Below are 27,361 nucleotides of genomic sequence, written 5' to 3'. Positions count from 1 at the left end.
AGTCTTAACAGCTCTTTGTGCACAGGAAGCCCACCTCGTTATCCAAATTCCACATATGTGAATTATAAAATATATCCAGAAGTCTCCAGGGGGGAAATGTTAGAGAACATCTTGAAACACAAGGTCAAAAACAAGTGAAAAAGAATGGAAAGAGTGGAAAGAAGATACTTCCTAACGAATACACCTGGTATTTAGACATATTAAAGGTAAAAACTGTCTCCACTAACTTTCCACTAACTAGCAGTAACGATTAACACAAGGACCAATTTTAGAAAAATAGAACAGAGTGCCCAAATAGTGCCCTGAAGTTAACTTGCCTCATTATAATCTCACGCTCATGTGAAAACCAGACCTCCTAGCTAGAAAAAGCCCCCAACCCAAAGAAGGCCGCTACTCTCTGAGCATGCGTAGAGAATTCAAAGAGAACTGTAGCTTTAAGATGAAGTAAGAAAAGTATTAACCGATAGTTAATTAAGGGGTAGCACCAGGAAGCGTGACTAACGTTGTTAACTGTTTTAAATACCTGTTACGATTTTAAGCCAGTGTGCATGTTAGGAGGAGAAATCCCTCATGCACCCAGCGCTGCAATGAACCAATGTCAGCTTTCTAAACTATCATTTGGTCTGGAGAGTTTTCTTCGTTACAGTTTTGGGTAACAGTTGGCTTATGTGTGACTAGCTCCTTGATCCCCTTGATCCAGTGTTTCCCCGGGAGATTTAGAAACCTTTGTGATCTAACGCATTTGTATCCAGGCTATTATTACTCATATTCTTGCTATTTGTACCACCTTTGTGGGCAGTAGTTCTATCACCGGCAATCCAAAAGAGCTTCTGCATCTGTTCCTTTAATACACTACACTATTCATTAATCTAGCCATAAGAGTTCTCATTACACACAACCAAATTCCTTAAGGGTAGCCGTGATAGTTCAGGCAACGTGGTTAGACTGAAAGTGTATGGAGTTACAAGTGCATCTGTAATTGTTGGCATTATATATATATGTGTGTCTGTGTATATATATATTTTGAACACGATCGGTCTTGTAATAGAGGAAATTGGGCATCACTCAGAATCTAAGCCTAGCTGCCCCCAGCCCCTCTGATATCTGAGGACAAGCTGGAAGCTTTAACGTGACAAACATACACACACATCACTGCCCAGATTCGCAAGCACAGAATGTTCATGGATCCCTTAAATATTAGCACGGGAATGAAGTTCAATTAAAATCCGTGGCTAGCTGTCACACTGCTTACCCTGTAATCGGCACAGACCTTGGGTCTTTCCAGAGCTGTATCTCCTCTTGCTCGTGAACTAGTGCAGCTTCAAGTTCCCAAGTGAATTGCACACGCACACAGCGCTCCCACCAGTAGCTGGCCCTCGACACTCGGTGTCTCCAGCTGCTGGGTCCCTAGGACCTGTGTTCCCTTCTGCCATTGCTAGCAGGCAGGCCTCGGGACCCACCTCCCCACCCGGTACAGAGTGGGGCCACACAGAAAAGGATTTGGGAGCGCTCTCAGAAAGAAGGTAGGACAGACGGCGGGGATTAGGTGCAGGGCTCAGGCAAACAAGCAAATCAACCAGCGGTTGGCTTATGTGTGACTAGCTCCTTCATCCCCGTCTTCTCTCCATTTTCCATGCTTATACATCCCCCTCATCTTCCTCAACTCCTCTCTTTCTCTGCCCTTGGCTGCTCCCAAGCAAGGGACCTACCCCCCGTTATTTTTCCTCCCCTTGCTCCCAGGTTTGCTACGTCTGTAAACAGATTTGGTGTTGCAGGTGCTCTTAGCTAGGTCACCCTGGACTTCCATGGCATTACTGATGCGGTTTCCTGGGCACTGCTGTCCCTGGCAGATCCCTCTCCCCAGGATGACGCCAACTCTTTGTTCAACTACCTGTGAAGTGTAGCATCTCTCCCATCAAGCCCCCTCAACTACCCGTGAAATCTGGCTCTTCCTCATGGCCCTGTAACTGCTGTCAGCTTCTCAGTCTGTTTGCTCTGCTCAGCAATTTCTCTTGTCACGCTCAGGCGTTTCCCACAGGCTGTTCAGGGAGCTAAGGCTTACGCCAGGCCCTAGGCATCAGCCTGTGTGCCTTAATGCCTACCCCCAAAGTTGGCTGCATGTCCCATCATTTTTTCCTCTCCCTGTTCTAACTTCAACGTGCCAGTCTTCTCCACCCCATGGTGGCTCTGAGCACCCTCCTCTCTGACCAGGCACGCTTTCAGCCCTTTTGAGTGGCTCTTTCCCTTTGTGACCTACTTGACCGCCTGCAGCCTTGTTTTGCAGGTGCCGGGCATGGAAGTCCTTGCCTTGCACGGGAGACTGAAAGGGACTGAAGCATGGTTTGCTGTGAAAATTGGCAACTTTATTTCAAGCGCTAAGTCACCTTCAGCGTTCATGTGCCCTCGGACGAGCATGCACAGGACAGAGCAGGCCTTTGACACTGAGGCTGCCTTTGGATGAGCAGCCATTGCCGGAGAAGGATCCAGTGCTGCTATGCTGCAGCCTGCACTGGATCCTTCTCAGCCTGCTGCTCAAGCCTTTTTTCCTCTCAGGACCTGCAGGAGCTCCTGCACCCACCAGCCTCTGGAGTGGAAATGGGCAGGAGCTAAACCTGCCCGACTGCGTTGGTATTGGGCTTGGCCGTGATGTTGGAGTGCCCCTTCCTGCTGGGCGCAGTCCCATCTGTAGCAGGATCCAGTCGTAAAAGTGCTGAGCGGAGGTGTAGACTCCGGGCCGTCTTGCTCTCGCACAGCCTTTCCTCCAGCTGGTCACTCCAACAAGCCAGAAGTAGTCAGCGTTGTTATCTTTGCAGGTGAGAGGACCACCGCTGTCACCCTGCAGTGGAGGAGAGAGGATTAAGTTCTTCTTGGGTGGCCTCTGTCAGCACTAGATTTCTCTGAGTTACCAAAATATAGACAATAGAAATAGCTACTAGTGTTAGTAGATACATTTTCAGAATGGCCCAATGCTTTCCCTTGCCACACCAATCGGGCTAGAGAGCTTGTTAAAGCATTCTATTAAAGGAAATAATCCCTAGATTTGGGATTCCTGAAGCGCTGTCTTCTTACAATGGGCCTCATTTTGTTTCAGAGGTGGTCCAGGGAGTGTCAAAATTTCTCCAATTTTAATGGGATTTACATACCCCATGGAGGCCACAGCCTAGTGGGAAAGGAAAGAATAAAATGAGCCAGACTCTTAAAAGGCACATCTCAAAATTATGCCGAGAAACTCGACTTCCATGGGTGGATGCTTTACCAATTGCTTTAATGAGGAACAGTAGGGAAAGTGAGATGGTTAAATAAAATACTTCACGGGATGGGGTTCTCCTTAATAGGTTGGTTACAGAGCTTAGTTCAAACTCTGATTGTGTTTCTAATACTGATTGTAGTAGTTTGGATCGTTTTGGGATGTATCGAGAGTATAATCGTTCGGGCTGTAATGTCACGATCCTCACCGCTAATGATAACCACAACTCAGGAAAGAAAAAAGCCCCTTCCTCACAGGATATGCGCAGGAAAAAGAGAGGATCCTGTGACTTCAAGTGAAGACGAGGCACCTAAGAGGCAATGGGAACGAGGGCAACTAAGCTCAACTGTAAAAAATACTGGTAACTGTTGCTCGGAACGTAGAAATGCTGAACCGTGTGTTTACCGAGGGGTGCTAGCCTTGTGGAGTTACCACCTAGCACCCATCTCTGCGCAAACATGAAATAAACTCGACTCTGTGTGTGTATCGGCCTCTTGCACACCGGGTAAAGAACCCAACTGCTGGGACAACACTGGGAGCCAGCAGCTCCCCCCCACAGGCGAGCATCTCTGCTGCAGGGCCGGTGGCCCCACAGCCACCCCCGGGCCTGAAGCGCTGGGGGCTGCCTAGTCTGAAGAAAATAAAGGGAAAGTCCGGTGAGAGTCTGCACGCGAGGAAGAGGGTGGCAGGAACGTGATCTCTGCCTCTCTAGTACCACACACCTCTCTCCAGCTTCCGTCTGACGTTGCTCAGACACGGTCTCTCTCATTTGTTTGGGTTTCTGCCTGTCGCTTGCAATATTTGTCTCTTCTTCTGATTTGCTCTTGAGAAGCGATGGGTTTTCTTGAGAGACATTGTCTTTTTGCCCCTCAGGCCCATGAAGCTTTCTCCAAACAGAGATAACATCCAGCCAACACTTTGGCTCCTCGAGGACAAGGCTTTTCATCTCATGCAGCATCTTCCCTGCAAGAAAAAGCAGGTTCAGGTTAAGTAGTTCAGTCTCAGCATTTGATTTCCCTACAGATTGAGAACAGCTGTTAACAGAGACTGTGTTCAGATTTCATCCATGTGTGAATCCAGGAACCACAGCAGCAGCAGCAATCACAGGCACAGCTGAGCTCTCAACACCCACATACCCCACCAGCAGAGCCCCAGGCATTACTCTGATTACAAGGAATACAGGGGCCAATTCACTTCAAAACCTTGCAGCTGGTCAAGGGGGGGGAAATAAAAAAGGTATTTCTATTTCTCATTTGGAGTCATGGTTAAATTGGACCCTAAAGCCGAAGGCCATTTGCGATCTCCCAAAGAAAAATCCACCAGCACGCAGGTATCAATCCATCTTACTTAAAATTCTTATTCCAGCACTGACAGAGAAGGTGACCTTAGTAGCTGAGATTTACAAGAAATCTGTGCCCTGAACAGTTAGGTGACACAAGATACACATCTGGATCCACTTCACCTACAAGAAAATGACTCATCCTATAACTCTGCACAGAACGGGTCCAGAACTGGACTTCAGTTTCAGGTGGGCTGTTGTAAAATCACTGCATTTAGTTGTAAGTAGAAATAGAATGTTAGAATATTGGTGTGTCTTGAGACTCGTAACCATAGGAACCCTCACCAGGGAGTCACTGTTTTGTATTAAGAAACTAATCACAACGAGATGGAACAATGAAGAATCGAATAGAGAAGTTTTGTTTGAGTCCCGTAACTATGGGGATCTGGTACGCACCCAGTGGTGCTGCTTGGAAATCCCTTTACCCTTCCCATCTTGATTGGAATATCAAGAATGCCAATCAATGGATATTAAGAGAAATAACCATTGATTATCTTGGGTATGGATATTGATCGAATTGTATAATCAAGAGACTAATCCACAAAAGTTAAAAACCGTGCTATATTTTGTGAGAAATAATTTGTGTAATGGTAACTAGGTATGCTTTATCTATGATTTGATTATGAACTAATGATTAAACAATGTAGCTTTGTCGATAAGGAGGATATTCCTGTCAAGAGAAGGGTAAGTTGTAGGCCTGGTTAGTAAACCGAGAAATTCTTCTGGAGGTTCCAAGATTAAAGGGGAATGGAATTTTGCAACTGAGCTGAGCATGCGCAAAGATTGGGTTCAACTAGCGGACACAATGAGGGAGTCTATGGATGACCACCAGAGGGCTTTGGGCGACCACCAGTGTACCTGAAGGCACATGCGTTATGGACATTTACATATGTTAATGAGTTCTTGGAAATCCTACGGATATGCTAATTGTTTCTTGGAAATACGATGAATCAAATATACTTTGATTGTATATAACTTTTGTAGCGGAGTAACTCGGCACGCACACTAAGCGGAGTGATTCCCTGTGCGTCCAGCGCTGCAATAAAGAAGTGCCTGCTTTCTAAACTTCAAATTCAGTCTTAGAAAGTTCTTGGTTTTGCCGACTTAGGGGAAGAGTTTTGGCGACCCAGATGGGACCTTGCGAGTGAGACTGGAAGGGATCGAGTGCCGATCAGACTCCAGCCGGCACCGAGGGATTCTCGGCAAGGACCATCGCTCTTGACCCATACGAGCTCCTCACAACACCCTGGAAAAGGGTAAGGCACTTCTTCTTTGGAATTTCTTTGGATAGCCTGCCCGTAAGGCGCAGCGAAAGCTTCGCAGGGTTGGGGCTTTGAGGGTACCCGTTTGCATTGGAAGCCTAGGCATCTGCCCGCAAGTCATAAGCGAAAGCTATTGCTGGGTTGGACATTTGTGTATTTGAGACAATTGGCATTTGCATTTGCTAATTTGGTCTTTGATAATATAATGATATAAGAATAATAAACATAATGGCATTAACAAAATTGTTCAAGAGTAAGAGTGCGGGGAATTTAGCCATTGATGGGAAGATACCAAAGACGTCACCCTTGGGAGGTTTATTGACACACTGGAATGAGTTGCATGATGATTTGCGTAAAAGTCAAAGGATTGAGTATTGTAATAATTGGTGGCCTTTGTATGTTTTAGAAGATCAAGAGAAATGGCCAACTAATGGGACTTTAAATTATAATACTATTTTGCAATTGATGTTGTCCTGTAGGAGGGAAGGCCAATGGAATGAGGTACCTTATGTGGATTTGTTCTTTTCCTTGAGACAGTGAACTGACTGGCAGGAGGAGTGTAAATTGGTAAGTCGAGGTCATTTAGTGATGGCTTTAACCTCTGAAAACAGGACATCTAAAAGGCGTTGCTGGGCTTGTGTTATTGGAAAGAGATGTATAAAATGATAAATAATACTACTATTAATAAAATGATACTTCATAACAAATGCACCTGGTACTTAGTCATATTAAAGATCGTGAAGCCCTCCAGCAAGCCCCAGGGTGCTCATTTCCAAAAAAGTACCAGGCTGCAGAGCTCCAAACAAGGCCCAGGATGCCGGACTCCCGAAAATACCAAACACACACTGCAGAACCTCCCCCTCAAAAAACCCAAATGGTGCAGAGACGCCTTCCAAAACACCACCAAACGGTGCAGGACTCCCCCCAAAAAAACACCCAACAGTGCAGGACTCCCGCAAAAAAACACCCAACGGTGCAGGACTCCCCCCCAAAAAATTAGTGGTGAACGGCTCCCAAAAATCCAAATGGTGCTGCACTGCCCCGGAGCAGTGACATGAAGGCCTCAAAAAATCCCGCGTTTTGTAATATTCCAAAACATAGCAAAACCATGAAGGCCTCCAAAACACAAAATGGTGAAGCCCTCCAAACAAGCCCCAGGGTGCAGAGCTCAAAAAAAGTGCCGGTATGGAGACTCCCAAAAAACCCAAATGATGCAGAACTCCCCAGAAAAACACACAAATGGTGCAGGAGTCCCCCCCAAAAAAAACCCTACATGGTGCAAGACTTACCAGGAAAACAAAAAATAAACGTTTTGCCCTCCTCTGGGGTGGAACAGTGAAGCACTCCAAGAATCCCCCGTTTTGTAATATTCCCCAAAATAGCAAAGCCATAAAGGGCTCCAAAAAACAAAATGGTGAACCACTGAAAACATGCCTGTCACGTTAAAAGGACTGAGCAATTTGGCAGAAAATAAACCCCCGTGCGTTCCAGCTTGTCCTCAGATATCAGAGGGGCTGGGGGCGGCTAGGCTTAGATTCTGAGTGATACCCATTTCCTGTATTACAAGTCCGATCGTGTTCTATATAAACATATATACACACACTCATATATAGATAGATAGATATAATCTTAACGATTACGGATGCACTTGTAACTCCATACGCTTTCAGTCTAGCCACGTTGCATGAACTAGCACGGCCACCCTTAAGGAATTTAACTGCGTTCAATGAGAACTCTTACGGCTAGGTTAACAAATAGTGTAGTTTATTAAAGTGACAGATACACAAGTTCTTTTGGATTGCCAGTGATAGAACTACTGCCCACAAAGGTGGTACAAATAGTATGAATATGAGTTATACAGCCTGGCTACAAGCACGCTAGATCACAAAACAACTCTATCAATCTCCCGGGGAAACACGTGGGATATCCAAGTGTTAATATGAGAATTATAGCCGGCTACAAGCGCATTAAATCACAAAACAACTCTACAGAGGTTGCCAAATCTCCCGGGGGGGGGGACACACTTGGTATAGCCAAGTGTCCAAATCTTACTCAAAGGCATCCCTCTGGGGGGGAAGAGAGGTTCAGCCCGTCGACTGATCCCAGATGTTAGAGCAGGTCTGCAATGGTATCTTCCCTAACATCCCTCCTCTCTTAAGCTTTTATACTATTCTTACTTTACAGGTGGAGCTTGAGTGACTCTAGTCATATTTGTCTTTGTTGTAATTGGTGTAAAAGTTTCTCGCTTTGCTTTTAAAGGTAGAGACCAAGAAAAATTCAGAGCGCAGGCTCAGTGAGGGGTGGTCGCACCTTGGAGGTGGGTAGCTTTGGGATGGAGGTGTGTTTTTTAGTATTACAATGAGATTATAATGAGTATTTTGTCAAAAGGTGAGAGACTGTCGGCCCATTCCCAGGCACTCCGCTACACACCATTACACGCACTAAATAGGTTATTGTATCTTTGTACAATAGCATTGTCTTTGACCAGGTACCTATCCTAGTTATCAGGGGGAGTCTCCATCTTGTTGTTCCATAGCACCTTCCAGTTCCTGTCTTATCACAGAGCCGGGCCGCGCTGTCTCTACTCTGCTCCACCCTCTGTACAGTTTCTCTTAGAGCCAGCACACCAAGCTCCCCTGGCATTGCCAACACCTAAGGTTGCCTCGGGAACTTCTGCGGGATGGAACTCTTGCATGACCACCACACTCCACCCCAAAAGTTTCTTCAGTGCTGTACCTTTCCTAAAAATGCAAATATAGATTTAATTTCTAAGTCACCTCCAGCAATAATTCCACAATGCCCAAGGGTGAAGAGCTCCGAAAACCCACCCGGGTGGAGTGCTCCCAAAACAATACCAAACACTGCAGGAGTCCCACCAAAAAAAAGATGCAGGAATCCCCCAAAAAGGTAACGGTGACCAGCTCCCAAAACCCAAAATGGTGAGGCACTCCTGCGGGGCAGCAGGCTGAGGCACTCCAGAAATCCCGGCTTTTGTAATGTTCCAAAGACCAGCAAAGCCCTAAAGGGCTCCAGAAAACAAAACAGTGAACCCTTCAAACAAGCCCCATGGTGCAGAGTCCCAAAAAAGTACCGGGTTGGAGAGCTTCAAAACAGACCCAGGGTGCAGGACTCCACAAAATACACCAAACAGTTCAGAAACTGCCCCCAAAGGGTGCAGGAGTCCCCCAGAAAAACACCAAACGCTGCAGGACTCCCCCAGAAAGATAAGTGAATGATTCCCAAAAAACAAATCGTGAGGCACTCCTGCCGGGTGGCGCGGTGAGGCACTCCAAACATCCCGGGTTTTGTAATATTCCAAAACATAGCAAAACCATAGAAGGCTCCAAAACCCAAAATGGTCAAGTCCTCCAAACAAGCCTCAGGGGGCAGAGCTCCAAAAAGGCCAGCTTGGAGAGCTCCAAAAAAGCCCCAGGTTGCAGGACTCCCAAAAAACCCACCAAACTGTGCAGAATTTCCCCCAAAATAACCTTAAAATGGTACACTACTCCCTCCAAAAGAACACCAAACGCTGCAAGACTCCTCCAGAAAATACTAACTGGGAATGGCTCTGAAAAACCAAATGGTGAGGCACTCCTCCAGGGCCGCGTTGTGAAGGCCTTCAGAAATCCTGGGTTTTGCAATATTCCAAAAAATACCAAAACCGCAAAAGGCCGCCAAAAAACAAAACTGTGAAGCACTCCAAACAAGCCCCAGGGTGCAGAGCCCCCAGACACACAGAGGGTGCAGGACTCCCCAAAAGAATACCAAATGGTGAACAGCTCCCAAAACACCAAATGGGGATGCACTCCTCCGGGGCAGCGCAGGGAGGTGAAGCACTCCAAAAATCCCGGGTTTGGGAAAATTTCAAAAAATAGCAGAACTGTAAAGGGCTCCCCCCCAAAACAAATAAAATGGTGAAGCCCTTGAAAAAAGCCCCAGTGTGCAGGGCTCCCCCCAAAAAAACCCCAAATTGTGAAGGAATCCAAAAAGCCCCAAACTGTGAAGGACACCCAAAAAAACAAATGGTGATGCAGTCCTCCAGGACAGCGCGGTGAAGCACTCCAAAAAATGCCAGGTCTCGTCCTATTGCATATAATAGCAAAACTGTAAAGGGTTCCCAAAATACAAAATGGTGAAGCCCTCTAAACAAGCCACAGGGTGCAGAGCTCCAAAAAAACACCGGGTTGGACTGCTCCCAAAAAGCCCCAGGGTGGAGAGCTCCAAACACCACTACGAGGGAGGACCCTGAAAAAGCCCGCGATGGAGCACTCTTAAAAAGCACCGGGGTTAAGCGCTCCAAAATATCCAACTGGTGAAGCAAACCAAAAAAGCCCCGCAAAGAGGGCTCCCAAAAAGCCAAACAGTGACAGACTCCCAGAAAAACCAAATGGTGAAGCACTCCTCTGGGGTGGCGTGGTGATGCACTCCAGAAATGCCGGGTCCTGTAGCATTCCAGAAAATAGTGAAACCATGAAGGGCTTCCAAAAAAACAAAATGGTGAAGCATTCCAAAAAAGCCCCGGGGTGCAGAGCTCCAAAACACCCAAGTGATGGAGCGCTCCCAAAAAGCCCCATGGTGAAGCGCTCCCAAAAAGCCCCCGACAGAAAGCTCCAAAAAAGCCACACAGTGCAGGACTGCGAGAAAAGCCCCACGGTGCAGTAAAGCACTCCTCCAGAGCCATATGGTGATGTGCTCCTCCCATGCTTCAAAACTAGTGTGGGCAATCCTAGATTGGGGGCAATCCTAGAAAACAGCAGTGGAATAGGTATTTTTATTCCCTTTCGGAAATTCCTAGCCAACAACTCTACAATGTTCCTGCCAATCTCCTAAAGACAGTCATTCCTAGCAAGTCCTCTCAAAGTCCTTGAATGCATCCCAATTCTTCATCTCCTAGGGGTTCCTGGGAAATTCCTCATTTCTCCCTCGTTTTGCTGTGCCAGAGAGCCACGCTACACATTTCCACAATGGAAAGGCTGCCTGCGCAGAGCCAGACTGCACCTGAGGGGGACACAAATGCCACACCTCTTCCCAGACCCCTCCTATTTATTGCACAGGGATTAGTCCATTCTGTGGCCAACTGCTCTTCATGCTTCCTAGAGAGCTTTCACCCTTCACAGGTGGCACCTCCACAGGGGCACAACCCACTTCTCTGCCTTTGAGGAAACCCGCAACCCACAGGCGGCCCTTTCTCGCTGAGATACAAGGTGGCCCCCAAAACATTCCCCTCAGCCCCTTCAAATGACCACCTGCAGAGCTCCCAGTTCACCTGGGAGACACCTCTCTGCTCCTCTGGTCACTCTCACCTCGCCCTCGCTGTTCACCTGCTACCCAAGCAGCACAAAGTCCATGTTTGTGGCAATGCAGAAGGCTCAGCCGAGCTCCCCAGGCTGAAGCTAGAAGACATGCAGACAGCAGAGCCTCCGCGGATGGACAAAAGGGTTTGGACTATGTCCCTGCTTGCCATCTATAGCTTGACTAGAACTTGACAGTATGTTACCTGCCTACACTCAGAAGAGTCTGGCTGAGGGTTTTGCATCTGTGAACGGGGCATAAACAAGACAGGATGTGTTTTACACGGAAACAAAAGAGCCTCACCTTGCTTAGCTAAAGCTTGCTTCATTTCGTTTACATTGTCTGTACATTGCATATATTCTACGTACGGAACAAGTCCTGCATTGCCCAAGCGAGGCAACTTCTGCCTGCATGTAAAATACACACAGCTAGGACACCATCTAGGTACCTTCATACGCATAGAATATACACAGAAAACATGCAGCAAGTATAAACAGAATATATACGGAGAGGAGATACATCCAAATACATGTCTTTCGTCAACATAGATACCCACACTCCCCCCACCCCCCCTGCCCGGTCTATACAGAACATCCACAGACATGATACACTATCTGCAGGAAGAGAAGCCTCAGCTGACCTCATCTCACTGAGGCTTTTTTCCTCTCTCTATTCAGAAGACAGAGTATCTACACAGAAAAAAAAGTATACAGACACAGGAAGCACAACCATGTTTTTCTCTCCGTAGATGCACTCTCTCCACAGAACACACACATAGAACGTGCGGAATAGACGTACAATGAGTCAGTTGCATACGGACTGCACAAAGCAGACAGACAGGTGAGGGGAAGCTACGCTTTATGTCCAGTATGAATGTTGATGTCTTTATGTGGAGTCAATACTGTCTCTACATGGAACACAGCCATTTTCAAGGCCAACGGAGGAAGGGCATTTCTCTCTGTGTGTGGAGCGTATGCTGTCCTGACTTGGAACACATGCACATGGATACACATACTTTACGCATACATGGAATATACGCACACAAGGTGATGAGAGGCTTTTCTGTCCGCACAGAGACCATATGGGCTAAATGTAATACACGTACATAGAAAAGCAGTGCCTCACCTACCTCGACATCGAATACCAACCATCTGCGTACACGCAACATACCTGCAACAAGGGGAAGCTTTTCTGTTGCTATACAGACTACATACTGTCTTCCTCACCACTACGCATGGACAGGCAAAGCCAGGCTTGCTTGCTCAGTATGCAGTGTCTATCAGGCTATACTCTGCCTATCAGAAAAGAGACAGGGAGGCTTTTCTCTCCACATACAGACTGCATTTTGTCTGTAGATAGACTGTATGCAGGCAAAGCATGTCTAGTCATAGACTAGATACTGCCAAGGCAGGGCTTTTTGGTCTGCTTATACAGCGTACGCTGGCTGTATAGAGGACAGAAACCAACAGAAGGGTGAGGTGGGGCAATAGCTTTCTCTCACCAGACAGACTGTAAAAATGGCTGTACGGAGAATACACATGGAGAGCACCACACTCCACTGCCCTGTCAGGACACAGACCGTATGCCGGTTACGGAGCACAGACGGGCCAGGTGAGGCAGGGCTTGCCCACCCACCCGCATAGGAAATCTGGGGAGGCTGGGGGTGGAGGGGGAGCGTCTCTGTACATCAGGCACGCTCTGCCTACAGAAGCACACAAACAGGGGAGGTGAGGCTTTTCTCTTTGCAGAGCAAACACTTGGTGCACACCGGTAGTAAGTACGGGGCGCTCTGCCTGTATGGGGAATAGAGGCTGTTTATGGAGTAGAGACGTCTCTGTACTTAGAACATGCACTGCTCATCTGCACAACAGACCCAGAGAGGCAGGGGAAGGTGGGGGGCTCCTGCCCCTACACAGGTGATGCCCTCTTTGTAGAGCACAGGCAGAAGGGTGAGGCAAGGCAAGGCTGCAAGGGGGCTGTCAGTTATCAGAGCCCTCCTCCTGCAGCTAGGGAGAGGCATCCTTCTGCCACCCTGACCTGAAGTCTCAAGTGGCTGCAGCTCACTGGGTGCTCAGGGCCATGCTGCTCCAGGGAGGCTGATGAAGCTCATCAGGCCCTCATCCCCACAACATCCAGGGGGAAGAGCCCGTCACCCTGGCAGGGCTGTCCTCAGGAAGGCTCAAGTATGAGCAAACACATCCTGCTGCTTAGCACCATGGGGCTGGTGGCACAGTCAAGACTTTGGCTCCTATGACCACAGGACCCTTCTTTGAGGAGCACAAGGAATAAGGACTGCTGGCCCAGGGACAGGGCTTCCTTGACTGAGCAGGCAAGAGAGTCTCTGCTAGCATATGCTTTGCCCAGCAATACCTCAGCGCAAAAGGCAGAGCTGATAGCCTTGACAAAGGCGTTAGAACTGAGGGAAGGAAAGAGAGTAAATAGTTGGACTGACTCAAAGGATGCTTTTGGTGTAGTACGTGTCCATGGGATATTATGAAAAGAAAGAGGACTATTATCCTCTCAAAGGGGCAAACATCAAATACAAAGAAGAAATACTGGAATTGTTACAAGCAGTCCAGAAACCGATCAAAGTGGCAATCATGCACTGTAAAGCACATCAATCAGGAAATATGAAAGAAGCTATAGGGAACAATTAGCTGATAGAACAGCTAAAGGAATAGCAAAAAGGAATGCCTTACAAATGGCATTAATTCCTACAAAGAACATTACATTACCAAAAGAGAAACCTCAATATTCGGAAGATGAGAAACTAGGGAAGTTATTAGATGCAAAAAGGAATTTCGCAGGATGGTGGGTCACAGTTCAGGGACAGGTAGTAATTCCCCCACTTCCGATGAGAGGAATATTACAAACAAAACATAAAGAGTGCCATTGGGGTCCAGAAGCATTAGTCACCTTTTTAAAGAGATATGTGGTGTCTACAAAAATGTTAGAAATGGCTAAAATAATGTCTGCCAAGTGTGAGATTTGTTTGCCAAACAATCCGGTGGTAAAGAGAAGAGTTCCAATGGGAACCTTGAAATCGGGAGTACAACCTGGAGATTATTGGCAAATTGATTTTTCAGAATTACCCAGACAAAAAGGGTATCGATACATTCTGGTGGGGATTCATACTTTTACAGGATGGCCTAAAACTTTTCCTTGTCAGACCAATCAAGCAAAGAAAATCACTAAACGGTTGTTACAGAAAATATTTCCAAGATTTGGAGCACCTATTGGGATATCTTCTGATAGAGGCCCACATTTTATTACAGAAATAATACAAAATATTAGTAAAATTCTGGGAATTACCTGAAATTTACGTACCCTCTGGAGGCCTCAATCAAGTGGAAAAACAAAAAGAATGAATCAGACATTAAAAAGGCAAATTAGCAAAATACATCGGGAGACAAACTGGCTACTACAACTAGGGAACTGGCTAAATTGCAACAGCCTTTGCAATCTTCCCTATTGGCTTTAGAAACTAATCAGTGGCTGTTGTCAAACATATTACCAAAAAGGGAAAAGGTGAATGTAGACGACCAGGAAATGATTGTAGATGGACTCGGTGTGGTCCAAGATAACCTATCGTTGGCTCCCAGTTCTATCCAGGCTCAACTGTGGACGCAATCAGTAGCTGCTTCAATCATAAGAGAGGGTGAAGAAGGCACTCTCCCCACTGAAGTTTGGAAAATAATTTGGGATAGTGCCACGGATTTAGAGAAAAAACTCCAGTCCTGGTGGAATTTGGTAAACTTTACCTACGATCCCATCACAAGTACAGCCACAACTTTTGTATGAACTATACACAATGCTTCAATATATTCGACTTACCCTGTTATGGCATTAGGATTGAATCACAATGGAACCATACTCTATCCATTTGAGCATCAAGTATGGGCCCAAAAAATAGGACAGAAATGACAAACTGTAGATTTTGAACAACAAGGGTTGTTGTACGAGAACAACAAGGCTTCATCTGTGAAGGTAATGCAATCAGAGGTCAGGATATCTGTTTAGATACTGAACAAAATGTTCGTCATTTTGAGACTCGCCCTGACGAAAACCCTGAAACAGTGCTTATATATATATTGGTAAGGGCTGTGTATGTTTGAGAACAGCTTGTGATTTTATATCCGTAGATGATGTAGTTATAGATCCTAGGAATCACTCAGATTTTTGTGTTTGTAATTTCACTGAAATCATGGGACGTGATTTTTTTTCTTATTTGACTCCAGTCACACCTCACCAGCTCTTGCAATCTAATTATACATTAATTCAGGAACTGTTGCCTACACCCATTAGATTGAATCTCACTTTAGTGAAACAATTGCTACAACACCAGGATTTAATCAAAAATTTGAAAAAGGTCAAGGAAAATGGACAAATGGGTGGAAAAGGATGCGGAACATAAATGGTGGGACACTCTTTTCGGGTGGTCACCTACTGCTACAGGCATCCTAAATAAGTTATGCCACCCTATCGTTGTTCTCCTGATATTGATTTTTAATCAGTCTTGTTTTATCAAGAATATATTATTAATTGGAGGATGATGAATCGATTAACTCGTTTGGCATCTCTACTTGATGCACATAATCTACTTAACCGATTAAAATGAAAGTACTGAAATAATTTTCAAAACTTTCAAAGGGGGGAATTGTTGTAAATACTCTGATTTTTTAAAAAATAATCACAATATGATCATATAGAAAGTTTAAATTTGACTAATAAATAAAATAATAAAATACAAAGGCATAAGTTAGGATTCTTAAGTTAGAAACAAGATACCATAGGAACCTCACCAGGGAGTCGCTATTCTGTTCTAAGGAACTAATAGTAACGAGATGGAACGATGAAGAATCGAATAGAAAAGTCTTGTTTGAGTCCTGTGACAATGTGACCTGATATGCACCAGTGATGCTGCTTGGAAAATTCCTTACCTTTCCCATCTTGATTCAAATATCAAGAATGCCAATCAATAAATATTAATAGAAATAACCATGGATTAATTTAAGTATGGATATTGATAGAATAGTATAATCCAGAGAGCGATTACTAAAAAATTAAATTATATATTCTGTATGAAGGTAACCAGGTATGATTTATCTGTGATTTGATCATAAACTAACCGTTGAACAATGTAGCATTGCAAATAGGTAGAATTTGCTTGTCAAGAGAATGATAAGTTGTAGGCCTGGTTAGTAAACCGAGGAAAACTTAAGAAGATTCCAAGAATGGAATTTTGCAACCAAGCTGAGCATGCGCAAAGATGGGGTTCAACTAGAGGACACCATGAGGAAGGCTACGGACGACCACCAGAGGACCTTAGACGACCACCTGTGTACCTGAAGGCGCATGCGTCACGAGCATTTACACATACTAATGAGTTCTCGGAAACTGTATGAATATGTTAACTGTTTCTGGGAAATATGATGACTATGTATACTTTGATTGTATACAACTTCTGTAGCAGAGAAACTAAACACGCACACTAGGTGGAGTGATCCTCTGTGCATCCAGCGCTGCAATAAGGAAGTGCCTGCTCACCTACATACACTGTGTAGATGAGTTTTTATATTACAGATTTGTAACAGGCTGGCTAACCCAGGGAGGAACTGCAACCACATACACCAGCATAGGCTTCTCAGACTCTGCAGGCAGGGTGCCGGGGGCAGTGAGGAGGTGTCCAGGAGACAGCAGCATGGAGCAACATCATCCCACACCCCGTGTGTGAAAGCAGAACGACGGGGCACCCGTCTCCACCCTCCGCTGGACTCCTTGTCCACAGACATGGAAAAAACTGATCAAGGATGCAAAGTTCAAGGGCATGCTGGGCTGCAGCCACCATTCGGTTGTAGAATTTAAAAACCAGAGAGAAGCGAGCAAACCAGCAGAATCACAATGCTGGACTTCAGCAGAGCAGACTGCTGCTTCCTGAAGAGCTTCTAGGCAGGAGCCAACAGGAGACTGGCCTGGAGGGCAAAGGGGAGCAGGGCAACGGGTTGAACTTCAAGGACAACAGCCCCCACCTCCCCAGACACCAGAAGGGTCCATGCCAAGACACAGAGTTGGTCACAAGTAGCAGAAGGCCAGCACTGACAGACAGGAAACTCCTGACCCAGCTCAAACACCAAAAAGGAAGAACACCCAAGGTGCAGGCAGAGATGGGATACCCAGGACGAACAGAGAGACACTGCGCAAGCATGCAGGGATGGACTGTGGAAAGCCACAGCTTAGCTGGAGACAAACCAGGAAGAGAGGAAGGACAACAGGAAGGGCTTCTGGAAGCAGAAGGAAGCCTAAGGGAAACACAAGCCACTGCTCAACAGGAAGGCAACTTACTGGCAAAGGACAGGGGAAAAGCTAGAAAAGATGCTACCCGGGACAGGGATGTGTGGGCACGGGGGGTGTGGGGGTGTTTCTGGGTGGGATTCTGACTCAAGACAAAGAAAGGTGCTCACCACGAGGGTGCCCAAGCACTGGAACAAGTTGCCAGAGACGATGCTCAATCTCCCTCCTTGGAGATACCCCAAACAGGACTGCATGCAGCACGGAGCAACATGATCTGACTGGACCTGCTCTGAGCAGGAAATCAGACCAGATGGCAGCGGGAGGACCCCCCTGACCTACCCCAGTCTACGAATCCCCAGCCATCTCTCATGTCACTCCAGTATTCCCCAAATTCATCACCAGCAACTGCTCATGTTAAGAGCTCTACAAAAGCGTTTGCAGAGCACTATACTTGCTCCTAGAACACCCGGGGACTTGCTGAAGACAGCAACCCTTGCCTTCCATCGCTTCTAGAGAACCAAAGCACAGCAAGCCTAGGGCACACTAAAGCCATTGCAGACAGGCAACAGAAACAAAGGCAGAGTTTAAAGGCTAGGTCTTCCCATCTGAAGCCATCTGAGGCCACACGGGGGCAAGTAAAACAGTTCTAGAAAGCACAGGGCTGGCAGGCACATGAGAAGACACAGGAGAGTTCCTCCTGGGGAAAGCTGGCCATGTTCAGCTCAAGTTCCTCCCCCCACCTTTCTCTCCCTGGGGAGGAAGAAGAAACCACATTCAGCTAAACTTGCTTTCACCCTGTTGGGGAGGGCACCCAGTAACTCAATGAACTGGTCAGACTCTTGGGCGGTATCTGATACAGAGACATCCCCCTTCGGGCTCAATAGAAAAGTCTTTATAGCTAGACAATAGAAATCTACATACAGGTATCAGTATTTACAGACTTATAAACTATCAGGACTTTTACAGAAATAGCATCCATAAAAACATTCCCATTTAAATATAACTGCAGGCAGGACTACGCTTCAAGCGCAGAGAACCACATAGAGCAAAGGGAAAGCATGTTGACCCACGACAGCTATCTCAGGATGGCTCAGGAGCGATATTACTCTGCAAGGGTCCACAACAACTAGAAACCTTGCTACTGGCCTCCCCACAGGGAACAAGTGTTCCTCGCTTGCTCTTCCCAAATGCAAGATGCTACCACAAGTGCCAGCTATGACACCGTCTCTACCAAGCAGAAAGGGGAATCCCTCCACCCTACTAAGTGAATTCCCCTTGGGAAGGCAGAGAGGAAGGAACCAAGGAGATTGCCCTTCAGGAATGCAATAAGCCTTGGACAGAACAGGCTGATCTAAGAACAGAGATGAATTTTTATGAAATACGTCAAGTGGAAGGTGGTTTGGCCTTGGCCTTTTCCCACTTTCTAGCAAGAAGTAATGCATTTCAAAGCAAAGGCTATTCTAGAATAATCTGAGGTGCTGCTGCTAAACGTCCCCATTTCGTGTGGCTGGGTGCAAGCGGACCTGTCAGACAGACCGAGAGGAGCTGTCAGGTACCGGTACTTGGAGGATACGCATACAGGAAAAGCTAGGAGAAGGCAGAACAGGCTACATGTGGCTTTCAGTCGGGTCAAAGCATCCCGCACCATCACTAAGCACGAGTGGGAACACGAGCTACCGCTACACTAGCTTGTGAAATCTGGACTAGGTGTCAGCTAAACAAGGCATTCCTTTCTACCAGGTTTTGCTTCCATTCAACTTCTCACCTCCAGAATACTCTTTCTTTGCAACTCGTGTTTCTTACCATCAAGCTTCAAAGACATCTAAGAGCGCATCCCTGCCCTGTATCGCAGAGAAGCCGACTTGGTGACCAGTCTGCTCTAGTCTCCTCACCTTAGTTTCAAGCTTGTCAGAAGATCCTGCAAGAGACGAGCGGCATTACTACACTGTGATACAGAAGAACAATAACACAGAGCGACTCACTTCTGGGTTGCCAAACACCAGAACGCAGCAAATTCTGCACTTAGCAGGGAAAACAATGTGCAAGCCAGCGCACTTGAAACTAGACCCTACAAGACTTTCTCAAGCGTGAGGGCAGCGGGGCCTCTCTGAAAGCGAGTCCCCTCCTCCCCCTGTTGTGAGCAGCAGGGATGGAAGGGCAACTGGCACCCACACCACCAGCAAAGACACGCTCATGACACTGCTCTGAAGAGATGACTCCACACCACCTTTTCAGTCAAGCTTCACAAAGCTGGGCACTGCTAGAATTAAGCCTGCTCCGGCAGCTCCTGCTTGGCTTGGCGGTGATGTACATGGCCATGGGTATTTCTCAAGCCAGACCCCTCCTCCCCATGTCCAGCACAGGATGATGGGAGCTCCCTGAGCACAATGCCCTTGGCTGGTTTCTGCCCCCCCCAGCCCCCCAGCTGTAGCTCAGCGCAATGGGCCAAGGCTTCATTTATTCCACACAAATAATTCTGGGTGAAGGAAAGGTTCTGAAGGTGCTTGCGTCTTAACCTGCCCCTTGGGTCAGTACTAAAGCCATAACCAACTCGGTTCGTTTCCAAATGCCAAGGGGGGACGGGGCTCCGGAATCATCTCTGGTGAGGTGGAAACAGGCAGCACCAGCTCCCTCCCCAGCCTCCGACTCCAGTGCTCAGCCTCTGAACTGCTGGGACCTCAGGCTGCCCACACCCATGTTCCAGAGCCTGGAGCACACTTGGTGCCTGTTGGAGCGCCGGCCCTCACGGCAGGACCGGGCACAGGCTCCGCCCCTCTCGGCGGGCTGCCCACCGCCTGCTCCCTGGAGGAAAGCGCCTTTCTCCCCTCGCCAACACCCCGGGACAAGGTCTCCGCTCCCCAGGCCGTCCTCCCCGAAAACGCCTCCTTCCTCCTCCTCACGGCAGTGCCGCTCCCGCCGCCCCGGCCCACCGGCAGCTCCACACAAGCGCCCCGCGGCGGCGGCCATTGCCCTTAACGCCCCCCCTCGCCTGCGCCGGCCCTCACGGCCCGAAGCCGCGCGTGCTCCCGCTGCTGGGGAGAGGAGAGGGGAGGGGAGGGGAGGGGAGGGAGCTCCGGGGGAAGAAGGGGGGCGCCGACAGCCCCGGCCAGAGGAGAGAGCAGCCCGCCAGCGCCCTCAGCCAGGCAGCGCCCGCCGGCAGCAATGGCGGCAGCAGGGAGAGGGGGCAGAAAGCGGCACCCAAGGCAGAGCCTGCCCCAGGGACTGGCCCCGGGGGCAAAGCCTGACAGGGTAGGGCAGGCAAGGCCTGCCCGGCCCTAACGGCCCCTCGCCTGAGTCCCTTTGAGGACTTTGAGGTCCGCCCATTACAAGCCCAATAGCAAAGCTCAGCATTTCACTGTTTCAGTAACTACTCTGAGTCCTTGAGCACTGACACAGGGAAAATACTCCTCGAAATTCCCACTGATGGGTTTGCTTCAGCTTCGTGCATAACGTGCATAATTCAGTTCTTCCAGAAACAGCTCTGGAAAGCTCTCACATTCTGGTATTTCCCAGGTTTTGATCTTTCCCAGTGCAGATGTGCCCTTTGGCAGTGCCGAGCATAGAGCAGCCCTGAGGAAAACCCGGGAGCAAACCCCGGCTGTCCGAGGGGTTGCCGCAAAGAGCAAGGCCTTTCCTCAGGGCCCAATTTAACAGGGTGACTTCATGGCAGTTTGTCCAGTAGTTACTCCAGGCACGGGTTGGCAGCGAAGGGTGACCAGAAGGGCTTCTGCCAAACTGGGAAAGCCTGAACAACAAAGTGGAAATCCTGGGTATTCTCTTCTTTTGAGGGCGCAACCATAACTTGGGCTGCATCTTGCTAAAATGGAACCTATTGGACCTGGAAGAGCTGGGTGGGGCTGGTTCAAACTTGCAGCCTCCTGAGAGAGAGAGACGCAGGTCTGGCTCCGTGGCGGAGGGGTTTAGGGCATCAGCATCGCAGCAGGAAGACACGAACTGCACCACCCGCCTCTCTCCCCTCCTCCTGACTGCTGGAGGTGCCTTATGAAGACAGCAGGGAGGCTGGGCACTCAACTCTGAGCTCATCTGACTTATGAATGACTGTCTCTGACATCAGGCATTTGTTTCTTGCCTGACCACCACAAAGGGAGAGGGACCCCACTTTGATAACTGGCCCTCACTAAACACAGACGAGAAGAGGCACAATAAAAGCTGCAGGAATCATGAAAACAAACGCTCGTGCTGAACGCACTCCGTCCGGTTTCTGAAAAGGAAAGTGCGTCTGTGGTCCAAGAATGTGCACCAGCCCCACTGGCCCCGCAGGGTTCAACCGTGTCCCCAGAGCAACACGGTTTGTCACGGCAGGATGGTGAAGAATTGATAAGAAGCGGGAGGAGGAGCAAAGAAAAATGAAAACAAATTGAAAAGTCATTAATTTCATTGGAAAATGAAATCATGTTATTTCAACTCGTGAGTTAAATTTCCATTCCCACCCAAAAAAAATACTTGAAAAAGAAATGATCCAATAGTTTGGGTGTATTCAGGCAACCACAACAAAAAATGACAACAAAGAGGGGGCTGTGCAAAAAGAGCAACAAATCAGTTTCCTTCTCTGACAGCGGAACAGCTTGTCAAGGGCAGGTACCTGGATGTGGACTCCAGAAAGCCTCCACACCCTCACACCTGGTGTTCCCATAAGCAGGCTAACGGAGGTTAGTCTCGATCAAATCACTGAGGGCTGATGGAATACTGCTCCCAGAGTCATGCCTGGGCTGGGGTCTCTGCTGACACAGTGTCCGTTTCTGAGGATCACCGTTCCAAAGAGATACATGCCTATCAGAGGCACCTGGAGAATACGACTAAGAAGGATGAGGCTTTTGGAAAACATGGTCTCTGAAGAAGGATTAATCACAGGGTGAATGGACTTGTTGTTTAAGGTCAGGAAGAGAAGGCAGAAGAGAGCTGTGTAAGGGCTTCAAAGAAAAGGCTAGTAGCTCCTGAGACCTGCTTCAAGAGCCATTCACAGGATACCCCCACAGCATACCGAGTGTTTGTGCTTGGGGAAGGTTACGGTCACAGAAATCATCAGACCCTGTAAAAAACACCAACTGGATTCTTTCTGTATGAAACAGCTTTGGCAAACAGTAAGCCACCGGCCAGCAGAAGCTGATATTCTCTGAATGCAGAACAGCTGCCCATTGTGAAGGTTTCGATTTTCAGTATGTACAATTTTTGAGAGAAACTTCTGACACACAATTGGCAAAAGATTATCCTGCAGCCAAGAGCAGCCCAATGCCAGCTTGCAGCAATGTCCGCTTTATTTGAAGCGGAGAACATTTGGCACCCAACTGAAAAGCTTGACTGCCCAAAGAAGTGCCAAATTCACATGGCTCCAGTCATCTGCCCATCTTATACTAAAACGTTTTAACTCAACACAGGCCAGATTTCTTTCTAGAAAGCTCAGGAAAGTGGTGAACACGCTGAAGCCAAGATCTTCCAACAAAGTCTTTAGAAACCACAGTTACAGGTTTTTCCCACAGTCTGTTTGTTACACGTGTGCAAAAATACAGTCATCAGCTGTATTTGAGCTCTTTTTCAGCTTTGTGGTGAACTGAACACATTTCCAGGGATGTACATGCATGGAAAGAGGTACTACTGCAATTACAGGCAATATACCGTAACTGTTGTTGCAACGTTACCAGTGGTTCGCTACGGTGAGACTGTTCTCAAGTGATTTAGACAACCTGTATTTAACTACTGTACATCAAGAGAATCAAAGAAATGACACCTAAAAGGAAAGCTGGTAGCAGACTAATGAAGTCTGAGACTGCTCTACCTCAGAAGGACATTCAAAAATTTTTAACATTATTACACCCGTCTACAGTTAACTGTCTAATGTTACTCTGCCCACAGAGAGAATAAGAACAGCTGTTCAGAAAAGTAAGCAGGAAAAATATACTGGAGTGAGGCACTCAGTGCTTAACAACTTTGTGGAACTTCATGATGGCGGAACCATTTCCAGATGCTGAAAGAGTTCTCTTTCCAAGCATGGGAAGGGGTAACACGCTAGCATGACCATAGGGACACCAACGCAGGGACACCATTCTACTAAACTTTTGAAGATACAAAAGAAACGGCTCTTCACTGATCAGAGCTTTTCAGAGATTGAGGCAACCCATAATAGGCTCACGCAGGTCAGCCAGGCTCCAGTTTTCTAGGAAATGGACACCTTTAAGGAAGAGTGAAACAAATATCCCTTCTGTGGTTTTAAACAACTCCTCTGCTGATTGTGCACATTTGAGGTAGCAAGAGTTTCCCGATGGAAACGAGACACAGCTCACAGCAACTGTTCACAGGTTCCCTGAGGGTAGTTCCTTGCCAGGGCCAAATAATACAAGTCTATGTCAGTAACGTGGCTGGGAGAGGAAGAAAGAGCTGCCACCTCCGAATTCAGTCCAAGAGCAGAGCACCCGAGGCAGGCTTCCATAGCATCCAACCGTATGCGACTTCAGGCAGACACCTAGGGCTCTGGGTATCCAGTGCAATGACGCAGATTCCTTTAGAGTAGAAGTCTACTTCAGATGTTCTGCATTGCTCTCTGAAGACATTCATCTCTACGCACAGCCTGCAGAGACTAACCCCTTAACTTAGACACTGAATACCAAGAATTGAGTATCCCCAAAAGGGCTCAATTTACAGCATTCCTACTGCGGGAGCAGGATACGACTACCCGGTGATGTAGATTAAAGGAAACCACTAGCAAAGTTGCCTTGTGGGAATTCATCACTTTGAGGGATGGGGACAGGGCAAGGCATGAGTCAGGGGAAGAAACACGTCTCTCCTCAAACCATTCAATTTAAAATATCTTTAGGATGTCAAACTCTGGCATGTGAAAACTGCAAAATAAATACAGTTGAACACAGAAGTAAGACGAGTACAGTATCTAATACACTATGACACATAATGGTTCTTTGAATTAGAGGTGGATTTTTCTTTTTTAAAAGTACAGATACTCCTGCGACAGCTCTTTAGAATACAATAAATCATCAACTAGCTGTCCCTACCTGTATTTCCTTGTTGTTAGTTTAGACAAGATCTTTCAAAACTCAGAGAAAAAAAGGAAGATGAAAAAAACCAAACCCCAAACCCTAAAAAACTCTCAAAATCCCAAACTACAAGGCAAAAGAATCTGTTTCTTCAAGTCATAATAAAGTATTGAAACAAAATGTTATCTTACCTCCCAAAGTCCTACGACGGGTCCTGGATTCAGACTGAAGAGCTGGCCAAGCTCATCAGCACCAACGGCTACACTACTTTCAGTCAGGTTAGCAAGATGGTATTCAGCAATTAAGGAACGTCGACGAGGTCTTTGAAAAGAAGAGACAGAATGTAGCAACAAGACTATGTCTCCTTATTTATGTAAAAGTTCAGCCCAATTTCATTTCAACCACAGAGCCACAGTTACAGGTTTTTCCCAGAGTCTGTTTGTTACACGTGTGCAAAAATACAGTCATCAGCTATATTTGAGCTCTTTTTCAGCTTTGTGTTGAACTGAACCCATTTCCAGTGATGTACATGCATGGAAAGAGGTACTACTGCAATTACAGGCAATATACCGTAACTGTTGTTGCAAAGTTACCAGAGCTACGCTGCCGGCTGCACTGGATCCTGTCCATCCTGCTGCTCAGGCCTTTGTCCCCCTTAGGAAGTGCAGGAGCTCCTGCACCCGAGTAAAGAATTGCACCAGCCTCTGGAGTGGAAATGGGCAGGGTGTAAACGTGCCCAACTGAGTTGGTATGGGTCTCGGCCTCTGAAAGGGGCTTGAGGTGAAGCCTGGCTGTGGCGTTGGAGTAGCCGATACTGCTGGGCGCAGTCCCATCTGTGCCAGGATCCAGTCGTAAAAGTGCTGCATGGAGGTGTAGACTCCGGGCCGTCTTGCTCTCGCGCAGCCTTTCCCCCAGCTGGTGACTCCAACGAGCCAGAAGTAGTCTGCATTGTTATCTTTGCAGACGAGAGGACCACCGCTGTCGCCCTGCAGCGGAGGAGAGAGGACAAAGGTGTTGTTGGGTGGCCTCCGTCAGCACTACGGCTGGCTCCTTCTCTCTCACAGCACCTGCCAGAGCTGTGCTCTGCGGCACAGAAAGGCCCCGCTCAGGTGCCGGGGCCTACAGGAGCTTGTGTGGGAGGGGGTGGTGGGCCTGTAAGGTAGGGCTCGCTCTCCTCTCTGCACAGCGATCCTTCTTGACGTGTGGAACGCACATGCTCCAGGCTTGGGATGTGGAGCTGCGTGCTGCCAAGAGCACTGGATGGGCTTTGTGGGCAGAGTCGCAGGCCTCTGGGGCAAGGGGGGCACTGGGCAAGGAGCTGCAGGTGGGGAAGGGGAGGTGAGCCCCAGCAGCGGTGGGGACCCAGCGGTGGGAGGGTGACTTGCCAGGCAAAGCACGCGCTGGGGTCTGCGTGGGACGGTTGTGAGAGGGCTGCCTGTGCTGCTGGGGCTTGACTCGTAGCACGCTCCTACCTGGCAGGTGTCGATGCCACCCTGCGCGTAGCCAGCACACAGGTTGTGGGTGTGGATGGCCCCTCTGTACCACCCGCTGCTGTTACAGAGGTTGACATCAATGAGGCGGACCTTGGCCTCCTGCAGGACATCAGTTGATCCTCCAGCTGCGAGCACAGAGAGGAATTAACACCAGGCAGCTCGTTGCCATTTCTCCTCCCCTGTGTGGGTGAAGCCCTTCCCTAGGGCTTGGCTTTGCACCTTGAAGGCACTGTACCGGTGGTCCCCTTGTGCCTCCCTTTGGGGAATGGCTCAGGCCCATCTCTCTAGAGGCATGCGTCCCCGCAGCCTGACTCTGGCTTTCGCCTCTGCTCTCAGGAAGCCCAACCCGTCTCCCCTGGGTGCCAAGCTTGCGCTCAGGACACGAGTACTTTTTGGGAACTCACATCTTGCAGTCGTGGAACCCCAGCCGCTGGCGTAGCAGGTTGTCAGCTCTGACACTCTCAGCGAGGCGTCGGGCACACAGGCAAGCTGGATGGAGTAGCTGCACTGCACAGGCTGGTCCAGTTCCAGCAGGGCGATGTCGTTCCTCTGCGTGATGTTACTGTAGTGCTCGTGAACCAGTAGCCGCTTGATATGGCGCACTTGGGCCTCAGGGCCCAGCTGAGTCAACCGGGTGGCCCCGACCACCACGCGCCACATGGTGATGTGCCTGGAAGGCAGAGGGAGAGAGGGGTCAGAGGGAGCGGAGCCATGTGCTGCAGCAGCCCTGCAGTTCCCTGCCTTCTGCTCCGCAAGGGAGAGAGGCAAGCAGCGCTAGGGAGGGGGCGAGTGCCCTGGCACGCCTTAGGCACAAGGAGTGTTGAGCTGGAGGCTGCTAGGAAGCAGTGGCACAAGCCCAGCCTTCTCCTGAGCAGTCTCTCAGCTGGGCTCTGCAGTACCCAGGCACTGGGCGGACTGCAAGGAGACGGGATGGCAGTAGCACGCGGTGCTGCGGACAGGGCACCTGCTAGTGTTGTGGGGATATCCGCGTTCCCTGGTCCTCCCCTTACCTGGCCTCAATGAAGCAGTGGGCTGCTGTGAGGACCCACTGTGGGCTGATGAGGAACCCTCCGCATGTATGCCCCGTGCCTGTTTTCCAGGGATCCTGGATGCTGACGATCCAGGGCCAGGCCCCTGGCTGGGCATCTGTGCCACCCACGACGCGCGACACGCCGTGCTGAGAAGCCATGGGCCGGAGCCCGCAGGTCCCTCTGGAAACAGAAACTCCTCATTACTGTCCTGCTCGAGGGCTTGCTGCTCTTCAGGCTACGAGTCAGCTGTCTTCCCTCTCCACAAGGCGTTGCGTGGACAGCAAGGCCAGGGAAGCCCGTGGGGCGTGCGTGCATCCGCCCCCGTTTCTGTTTTATCCCCGCAGGCCAGTTGTGCCAGCAGCGTGGGTGCTGGCAAGGAACTGAAGTTCCCAGGTGGGGTTC

At 48.4% G+C, this 27,361-nt stretch overlaps 2 protein-coding genes across 3 annotated transcripts in view; one reads left to right on the top strand and one right to left on the bottom strand.

The window, feature by feature from the left end:
• LOC132321766 (F-box only protein 15-like) overlaps positions 1–6,429 on the top strand; it is a 36,100-nt gene extending 29,671 nt beyond the window's left edge. For both annotated transcript variants that reach the window (XM_059835204.1, XM_059835205.1), the window contains 2 exons: positions 5,695–5,842; positions 6,328–6,429. In XM_059835204.1, coding sequence (XP_059691187.1) covers positions 5,695–5,808 — 114 coding nt within the window. In that variant the 3' untranslated portion in view covers positions 5,809–5,842; positions 6,328–6,429. The remainder of the gene's footprint in view (positions 1–5,694; positions 5,843–6,327) is intronic.
• LOC132321712 (acrosin-like) lies at positions 3,929–27,117 on the bottom strand. Its single transcript, XM_059835156.1, has 6 exons — positions 26,939–27,117; positions 26,301–26,598; positions 25,908–26,027; positions 24,627–25,421; positions 19,235–19,349; positions 3,929–4,210 (listed from the first exon to the last, which is right to left on the bottom strand). Exons 1-4 carry the CDS (start codon positions 27,115–27,117, stop codon positions 25,074–25,076), a joined length of 945 nt encoding a protein of 314 aa, XP_059691139.1. The 3' UTR covers positions 3,929–4,210; positions 19,235–19,349; positions 24,627–25,073.
• Between the last annotated feature and the right edge of the window lie 244 nt (positions 27,118–27,361).

Source organism: Gavia stellata, unplaced genomic scaffold (genome assembly GCF_030936135.1).
Source record: "Gavia stellata isolate bGavSte3 unplaced genomic scaffold, bGavSte3.hap2 HAP2_SCAFFOLD_44, whole genome shotgun sequence".
NCBI lineage: Eukaryota > Metazoa > Chordata > Aves > Gaviiformes > Gaviidae > Gavia > Gavia stellata.
Note: the sequence above shows the minus strand (reverse complement) of the source record. Positions and strands in the feature narration are given on the sequence as shown.